This window comes from Aegilops tauschii, chromosome 7 (genome assembly GCF_002575655.3).
Source record: "Aegilops tauschii subsp. strangulata cultivar AL8/78 chromosome 7, Aet v6.0, whole genome shotgun sequence".
NCBI classification, from domain to species: domain Eukaryota; kingdom Viridiplantae; phylum Streptophyta; class Magnoliopsida; order Poales; family Poaceae; genus Aegilops; species Aegilops tauschii.
The window spans coordinates 192,076,817-192,086,451 of record NC_053041.3 but is presented as its reverse complement, the minus strand read 5'-3'; the positions used below and the strand labels follow the sequence as shown (position 1 = coordinate 192,086,451).

At 38.9% G+C, this 9,635-nt stretch overlaps 1 protein-coding gene across 4 annotated transcripts; it reads right to left on the bottom strand.

Moving 5' to 3' along the window:
- Positions 1 to 688: 688 nt before the first annotated feature.
- Positions 689 to 9,603, bottom strand: LOC109764785 (putative aconitate hydratase, cytoplasmic). 4 transcript variants are annotated; one of them, XM_020323565.3, is made up of 20 exons: positions 9,456 to 9,602; positions 9,057 to 9,173; positions 7,502 to 7,662; positions 7,323 to 7,415; positions 7,042 to 7,227; positions 6,811 to 6,972; positions 5,940 to 6,084; positions 5,698 to 5,840; positions 5,463 to 5,519; positions 5,304 to 5,383; positions 5,157 to 5,232; positions 4,556 to 4,741; positions 4,375 to 4,442; positions 4,133 to 4,251; positions 3,927 to 4,048; positions 3,598 to 3,696; positions 2,735 to 3,214; positions 2,462 to 2,560; positions 2,142 to 2,384; positions 689 to 1,004 (listed from the first exon to the last, which is right to left on the bottom strand). In XM_020323565.3, the coding sequence occupies exons 1-20, from the start codon at positions 9,457 to 9,459 to the stop codon at positions 930 to 932; spliced, it is 2,715 nt and encodes a 904-aa protein (XP_020179154.2). In that variant the 5' UTR covers positions 9,460 to 9,602; the 3' UTR covers positions 689 to 929. The 4 variants fall into 4 exon arrangements, with proteins under 4 accessions (XP_020179154.2, XP_045087019.1, XP_040250140.1 ...); XM_045231084.2 differs by lacking the exon at positions 9,456 to 9,602 and adding an exon at positions 9,334 to 9,397; XM_040394206.2 differs by lacking the exon at positions 6,811 to 6,972.
- Positions 9,604 to 9,635: the final 32 nt, after the last annotated feature.

The window sequence follows — 9,635 nt, the reverse complement described above, 5'->3', positions numbered from 1 at the left end:
TACACCAAGCTGTTCAACCAGGGGTGGCTATCCAGGCAGGAGGCTGGAGGGTCCTCCAAGAGGCAGCACACTGAGAATAAGGATGGTGGCTCTCCGTCGATAGCGCCGCCCCTTGCAGATGGAGGTAGGCGCAGGCCATTTGACATTGACCTCAATGCCATGGCTCCAGAAAAGGAATAGAACAAACACATACCTTTTGTGTGTTTTAGGAAAAAGCAGGAATAAATAAAGCCATTCTGTAGGCAAGCAAATTACCATGTATCTTGAGAGAATCTTGTACTTTCACAACAATATTATATAATGTCTCTCCAAAGCTATACTTGCCAACAATACCCAGCAGAAAATATGTCATGTGAACACAGGTAAATTCGCCACCATGACACTAAGAATACTATATATACTAGTAAAGATTGGATGGTAAATTTTAGTTTGCGTCTATGGATCAGAATTAATTCCAGACTAAAGTTTCCAAATAGTAGAATCATGCTTGCAGTAAATCAATTCCAGACTATATTATTTTTAAAGGCTAGTACACTTGATTTATCAACCAATGAACAGCATATATACATTCTTACTGATTTCTAAAAACTACTGCATAATGCAAAAACATAATTCGAATATAATCTTCATTAATATGGTGCAGTTGTAAAGTCAAACAAAAAAAACCTGCAAATGAACATATTGAGTATTATCATGTGAAGTATTCTTTGTTATCCGATCTCACATGCATGCTAAAGGATAGTCAGGTACATACAAATCATGCTTCAACATCGGTGGTTTATTGTAATCACCTTATTTCAAAGCTAAGATAAAAAAGCATCATAAAATTCATACTACAGGACATAATTAATATATACAAGGAAACGCCAAAAGAAGAAAGTTCTGGACCTCATGCTTTAATTTCCCATGCAAACGTGCTCTCGAAGATACTAATGTGCTGAACTGATAAGTTTTCGCATAACGTATTGTAGTATTCCCCCATGATCAAAGTAAGACAGTTCCACCTGCAAAATCATGATCATTTTTAAGGAAAAACCTTAAATTCTGTATGCTTACTACTTGAAGGAATTATATATAATAAAAATAATGCGATATCATACAGCCTGCCCACTAAACTGTGCATATTTCATTAGAAATGAAATTGGTCATACAAAAATTAACGTTGTACTGCATCCTAAGATGTTAGAAATAAGGAAATGTTGAGGACATCGCATTAAAGCTCAGGAAGATTGAAGTATTTTTCGTTAGCATAAATTCTCACACGAAGTTTTTTGGGGTTTCATCTCCATAATAGTGGCTGAATTTTGATGTTGGCTCGCCAAGCCTATCACAACCCTCCTCCTTTATCTGGGCTTGGGACCGGCTCAGGGTAGATAAAACTTGACATGGGAGGAGTCCATAAAGAGGGACTTTGTTGTTGTTGTTGTTGTTGTTGTTGTTGTGGTGGTGGTGGTGGTTGTTGTGGTGGTTGTTGTGGTTGTTGTTGCTGTTGCTGTTGTTCTTGTTGTTGTTCTTGTTGTTGTTGTTGTTGTTGTTGTTGTTGTTGTTGTTGTTGTTGTTGTTCTTGTTGTTCTTGTGGTTGTTGGTTGTTAGCATAATTTCTCACACAATAGTAAAATATAGATTTAAACAGTTTTTTTATTTTGTACATTTCTTATAATATATTCTATAGTTTCATAATATATTTCAAGAATTTCCTGAGTATGTTTATCTCGTATCTTTTATATGATCAAACGTCGACCTAATGTGGCGTCAATAATAGGGCACAAATAGATGCAGCAAAAGAGAGAAGGTTGGTTTTAGATGGCATGAAGTATTTTCAGTACAGGAACAACTCAAGAATATATATCAACTAATTTACTTCTCAATTTCACATTCCTTACAAGCAGCACTAGTTAGCATCCTTAAAAGGAAATTAGTTTACAGAAAATTAAAGGCTCCTAGAGGATTAGATACTTGAAAATTGTATGCAGTCTATTCTAAGAAGTACTTCACAGTATGTAGTATGTAATTTGTTATTGGATTTAATAAATATATTATGATATTTTATTAGTAAAAGTTGTGTTTTAGAGATCATATCTATGTCTAATATTACAGCTTTCAGGGAAACGGAAGGAGTAATAAGTAAAGGTTCCATTTACCTCTGTGTCAAAGCGAAGCGTACACGTAAACGATTTTCGTGTGCTTGTGGTAACAACAATATCCTGGCCGGGCTGCATTTCATGAACACTGCTTGGAAGATGAATAGTGTATTGTTCTTGTCCAGTCAAACCAATTGAGTCCATATCTTCTCCAGACTTGAAGCACAGAGGAATAACACCCATCCCGACTAAATTGCTTCGATGGATTCTTTCGGAACTTTTGGCAATTACAGCCTTAACTCCCTGCGGTGACACATTATTCCATGAGCCTACAAAGTGAGGACGTGCAAGGCACGAAACTTCCGTGCTAAAATATTTACCAGCAACATAGTGCGTTTTGCATCCCAGTCCCTCGAACTTCCAGTCCCATATTCAGAACCTGCCAATACAATTGTGTCTTGCCCATCATTCTTATACCTCTGTCAATAGTATGGCGAAAAGAAGAAACATGAGTAGCACAACTGCTCTTTTTCACAAATAGAAAGTTTGAAAACTTTTGCAGCAGGAGAAATAGCGAGCAACTAATTCATGAATATCAGAATTATGGACAGTGGAAAAAACCAAGACCAGTCTTTTTGTGCAAAGGAACTAACCATGGCAGCATCATAGACATAAAGCTTCTCTCTTGTTGGAACGTGAATTGTTTTTGGTCCAGGTTCACCGTCCAAAAGCTTGTTGACAATCCGAATATTGCCGAAGGTTCCCCTCATCATTACTTCATAGTTTCCGCGACGGCTGCCATACGAATTAAAATCCCCGGGCTTCACAGAATGGTCAACAAGATACTTGGCAGCTGGGCTATCCTTGTGAATGCTCCCAGCTGGTGAAATATGATCTGTGGTTACACAGTCACCAAAGCACAACAAGCAGTAGGCATCCTTTATACTATGAGGCCCAGGTGGATCCATACTCATGCCTTTAAAGAAAGGAGGCTCACGAATGTAGGTTGAATTAGGATCCCAAGAGTAAACATCTGCTGTTGGAACCACCAGTTGGTTCCACATGGGATTGCCTTTCGTGATTGCCTCATAAGTACTTTTGAACATATCAACCAAGACATTGGAATGCACAATCTGTGATTTGCATTGTCAGCACACAACAATTAGAATCACCATTGAATAAATTCATGTACGTCGTTTGTGTTAAGAGGCAGTGAGGGCAGTACCCGTGCGTATGAGGGTGATACCCAAGTGTGTCTGGATATGTTGTGTCTGTGTGTTAGGATATTTGTGGTATTCCACCTCTTGTACTATATATATATAGCCAGGGTAGCACCCGTATGTATAAGGGTGATACCCGAGTGTGTCTCTAACAGTTAGAAGCGCCAATGTCCAACAGGAGTGCAGCTCCACTGCTAAATTGAATCTAGTTTGAGCAAAGGTGCATATGTGAATGCTGCCTATTCAACCTTTGCAATGTGATGTGCATCAATTGCTTTACAAGAGAACTTACTTACTTCTGATACTTTCTTGCTAGATGGCCAGATGTCCCTTAGGAAAATTGGTCTGTTGCCCTTTCCAGTTCCAATTGGCTCCTCTTCAAAATTGATATCAACCTAAACACGACACTCTAAACATAAGAATCCATACGTTTTGGGGAACAGGATCCACTTTTCTTCTTCTATTATCACAGTTTCTAATTGGCAACATGATTTAACTATACAAAACAACCACTATGCTTATGGAAATTAATAGCAAATCATACATAACAAAATACCCTATAAGTTACATATTTTTACGTTAGCTGGAAAGCATCATTGCAAACATTTACAATATTTCCACTTACAGTGCCAGCAAGAGCATATACAACGACTAGAGGAGGAGAAGCAAGATAATTAGCTTGAGTTAATGGATGTATCCGCCCTTCAAAGTTACGGTTTCCAGAAAGAACAGCAGCCGCGATGATGTCTAACAAAAAGATAAAAAATTATACTAGCGTCTTCAATATGATACTTTGAAAGGAGTGAAGAGGCACATGCAAGAAGATAGTACCATTTTCTGTAATTGCATCTGCAACGATTTGATCAAGATCACCTGAATTTCCGATACAAGTAGTACAGCCATACCCAACTAGATTGAAACCCAGGTCGCTTAAGTACTTCAGCAAACCACTGAAAATGTTATATTGCATCCATGATCAGTATGTTTGGAGGTTACAATACATAATTGCATCCAGGATTGCAGGAACAGCAATAAGGGGCATATGATGAATTAAGTGACATGTAGAAAAATACCTCCTAAGCAGATATTTGGTAACAACTCCTGACCCAGGTGCAAGACTTGTTTTAATCCATGGTTTGACCTTACCAAACAGAAGTAGGCAATTGAGTACCCTGGCTAGCGAAAAGGGCAGAGAAGGAAGATGCACACCTACAGTAACTATAAACTATTGACCATATTTAACTAAGTACTGACCTCGAGGCCCAACTCGTAAGCTTTCTTTGCAACCAACCCAGAAGCAATCATAACGGTGGGGTTTGAGGTGTTTGTGCAGCTTGTGATAGCAGCTATGACAACAGTCCCATGTTTAAGCTCTGCAGTTTGCCCATGAAAATCAAACTTCACAACTCTATTTTGCAAATCTTTTGGGATACCATAACCCTGAAATAAATAGAATGAATCATCCTTACTTCTGTCTTCTCAAGAGAATAGTTACATTAGGTAAAGCAAACACACTCAACATATCTTATGACCTAAAAATACCATGGATGTTAGTCAGCACATGAAGCTATTGGAAAATGAGCAAAATTGGTAATTTTCAAATGTATCAGCACAGCCCATGAACTTTTTATGAATACAGACTTGAGACCAGAATTCTGGAATTTGTTTGCAAAGACAGGACAAGAGGCACACTTATAGGCTATAACTAACGTCTAAGTAAGTTTTGATATATTATGTTTGCTCTCTTGCGCAACACCTCAACCACTTGGAATAGACTTAAATATATAATCTAGGCATCAAGATTCCTTCAATTAGTATGAGCAAACAAATTTTATTTGTCCGATGATCTCGGCACCTTGAAACCAATTTTATTTTCCAGACATGCATGCCAGTCTGCCTTCATGTCTTTTAAGGTGACTCGATCATGAGGTCTGCAAGAAGAGCTTGTATTAATACCATGTAAGAGAATGGAAGTATACCACAATATAACGGGATAAATTACCTCTTCGGACCAGAAATACATGGCTCAACATCTCCCAGATCCAATTCTATGTACGATGAATATGTCGGTTCTATTTTAGGCTAAAATCATAATGGAATACGCAGTCAATATTCCTGCATGGTGTTCACTATATTGATAACAGTGAAGAATTAAACTTACTTCATTGTAATCCACAAACATTTTGTTTGCACGTAGATATGCCTCTATTGTTGATACCTACATGGTCAAAGCATTCAGCATTACCGAATAAGAACGTAGTTCTCAGAAGAAATTAAGTTAACCATCAGGACATGGATATACTAGTGTACATTTTTGTTCCAAACAGCATCTGCAAAGCATAGTAATGCATATGTAGCAAAGTCATTTTGAAAGAACAAACAACCATTATACTCACAGTTTCATCTTCTCTTCCAGTCATTTTAAGATATTCTAAGGTGATATGGTCAACTGGAAAGAAACCAACAGTTGCTCCATACTCTGGTGCCATATTTGCAATTGTTGCTCTATCAGCCAATGCAAGCTCTTCCATACCTCGGCCTACACTTACACAGTAACAAAGCTAAGTTCCTGATAATAGCCGCTAACTGTTTGTGACAAGACAAAGGATATCGGCCAATGATCTAGACAATAAAATACCATAGAACTCCACAAACTTTCCAACAACACCATGTTTCCGAAGCATTTGGGTAACTGTGAGAACTAGATCAGTTGCTGTGACCCCATCCCTTAGTGTTCCATGTAGCTTGAATCCAACGACACCAGGTAATACCATGCTCATGGGCTGCGGACAAAATATAGAAGAGGTAAATATATAAAGCATTCACTGAGCTTGTGGGAAAATTTTGTTCTCATGTACTATCGATTCATGGCTCGGTAGTCGCTGAACATTAAAATGTTCATCAAAACTGCAGCAACAGACTGACAGGATCATTTACATGTTCCCGACAACTACGTAGACTAAAATTAATTGTTATATTGATAATTTAATCTCTTGTAATCCTGTGCTCCTGATCAAATAAAACTATCTGCCCTGAAGGTGGTTCGAGCTCCGAACATAACATGAAGAATCAGCTGAAGGCACTATCTTTGCAAAGAATCAAATGGCCACCATGTTAGTCAGAAAGTTGAGGTCTCTAGACTCTGATCGGAAGCAATTTATGTGTTCCATATTACAGATTACCGGTTGCTAATAACTTTTAATACCTGCTGTAGTAACAATCATGCTTTTATATTAAGTATGGTGATAATGGAATTTAAAAAGTATGCTGATAACTGAATACCCGAGCAAGGCAAAACATGAAAAACAGGGTCCTTGCACCATTTATGCAATAGTTTTAGTTGCAATAGTCAAACAATTATAAACATCATACTTGATTTGGTACCTGCGACAAATTGTTTCAAACTGAAAAAGTAGCACAAGAAACAGGCAAATATCACTCAGCATACTGTTCTCCAGGAAATTGCATATGCAAGCACATGTCAAAGCCAAAAGAATTTGAGCATGTGCCTGACCAAGCATAGCTGCCTCAGCATCAATCCCTCCAACCCCCCAACCAACAACACCCAGTCCATTTATCATTGTAGTGTGGGAATCAGTCCCCAGAACACTATCAGGATAAAGAAGGCCATCTCTGTTGAAAACAACTCTGGCAAGATACTCAAGATTTACCTACACTAGATAACATAAGATAAGAGTTCAGACATAAAAAAAGGGAACTCTTGATGTTATTCCTTTCACCTGATGAACAATACCAGAACCAGGAGGTATGATAAGCATATTGTGAAATGCAGAAGACCCCCATTTAAGGAAGGCGAACCGTTCCTTGTTTCTCTCGAATTCCAGTTCCATATTGGCCTGTATCGCATTTTGTGACCTCACCACATTAGCAGTTACTGAGTGATCAATTACAAGGTCTGCTGGAACCTGAAAGCAGAAATACGGAACTGTATATTAACTACAAAGAATATGTGAAAGGAAATACCCTCTGGCTAAATATAGTATAGGAAATAATTTAATACCATCGGGTTAATCTTATCAGGATTGCCACCTAATTCCGACATTGCGTCACGCATGCTTGCAAGGTCAACAAGGACAGGCACACCGGTAAAATCCTAAGCCGAGGTATCATTAGAAAATCCTGCATGCAAAGAGTTTTATATGGGAAATCAACTAATGTTAGATCCTTGTACAGACGTACCTGAAGTATCACACGTGAGGGTTTGAATGGTATTTCAACTTGCTCCAGGGAGGTTTTCTCCCAGCCCATGATCTTCTCTACATCCTCCTTGGTTATTTGGAACTCGTCACAATTACGTACCGCAGATTCAAGAAGAACACGAATGGTGTATGGCAGTTTATCTGGAGAAGGCATCACCAAGCACTCTAATAAGTGATGTACTTCCTTCAGAGTTCCTAAATGCAGCTTTGACAAACATTTTCTTATGATGTTCAATATATTTGCAAATATGTTGTTTGGTCCAACTTGAACCCTTAACTATACAACCTGTTTATAATAAACACTGAACTTTATAAAACCATTTAACCTGAGCCATAGCGTGATACTTGATAGTTGATTTTGTATTATAGGATTTTAAAAATTTATAAAATTCATAGGGGTAGAGAGTGCTCTGAAATGATAATCTGCGAAAAAATTCAATCAACAGTATGAATATATGTATCCTGTGTAAAAGTGAAAAGACAAATTTCTTTATCTCTTGTGTTTTTTTTTTTGTATAGAACACAAATAGTTATACTGTATGATGAAGTTTTGATGGTTCTCACTTTATAGCATTTCCCTTAGGCATGAATTATTTCAGATTATTGGTAACCCTTGGAGACCAACCACCCTTTAAGCCTTCCCACAATATTTAGGGTGGTTTTGCACCTATGAAACTTCAGAAAGCTTTGAAGTATGAAAGACTGAGAAACTGCAAATTTTCATCCAAACATCTGAGTATTTGTCCTCTGTAACAAAACAGGACTCTGTTTATCTATTCTCATTTCGTAAAATATATTTTTTGCATGATATAATATCATAACATTTACTACATATATCAACTGTTTTACATTTTTTGGAAACCAGAAATTACAAAAACATTATAAAAAACCAAGGAAGGGTTCAGTTTAAGTGATTTTAGAAGTTCAGTGTTTGACATAGACGGTTTCATAGTTCAGAGCTTATGTTGGACCAAGCACCATAGCTCACAGTTAAAAATGGACATTTTGCTATAATAAAACTGCAACGGAATTGTTGTCAAAAAGAAAATCCTAGGGTACAAACGCTAAAACAGAAAAGTTGAAGAATATCATTATTACACAACTGTTAGCCACAGCCCACATGTAACATGCGCCTGGCTCTGCATGTCATTCTTGCATGCGACGATATAATCCAATCTATACCCCTTTTATTATGGCATATTTATTTTCATGCAGTTTATACAAGCACGTGTTACTGTCCGAATAACAAACCGGTTTGACCGTTAGCGTGGTCGTGGAAGCATTATTTGTATTAAGCGGTTTTGGTCGTGGAAGCATTATTTGTATGAAGCGGTTTGACCGTTAGCGTGGTTGCGGAAGCATTAATTGTATGTGAAATGCTGTTTTGTCCAAACATTTCAGTGGATTTCACGCCGACAGCGCCCGGTGGGCGAGTTTACCACCGCAAGCTCTAGCCACCGAGCTAGCGGCCGGTTCTCTCGTGGAAGCATTACTAATTTGTATGTGAAATGTTATTATGTCCAACCCAGCATTACCTATTCGCTGATCGCCTAGGTCGAGGATGCTGTAGTAGCTGCCACAATTGCCACCGTCGCGGTCTCGGAGCCCCCTCAACACGAAGCTGAATGGATTGCTGTTGCTGCTGCTGGTAGCTGCACACATAATCATCAAAAGTGCTTCATTTAGTTAAACTGATTCCATGAACTGCCTATAAAATAACCTGAGAGCCGATCCCCTAAGTCGCCGAATTACGGACCACAACGACGAAATTAGCCGTCGGCGGAAACGAAAAGGAGGGCTAAAAGCACATACGCTTAAGTTAACCCAAAAAATACGGCGAAAATTTGTGCAGCAAGGAGCAACGAGGACTCGACGTGCGCTCGAAGATCAAAGTAAAAGTACAGAAATCGAAAAGTTGCAGCAGAAAATCGTACCCATGCCCACCGGACCGATCGGACGAAGAGGGGGAGCAATGCGACGAGCGGCAGGCGGCGGGGGGCTCGCATTTGGCGCGTGGCGTTGATGAGGACGGGGAGGCGCCGAGGTCGAGGTGCTGTCGTGGCGGCGCGCCTCGTGTCCCCCCGCGGCATTCCCCACCTGGACGAAGACGGACA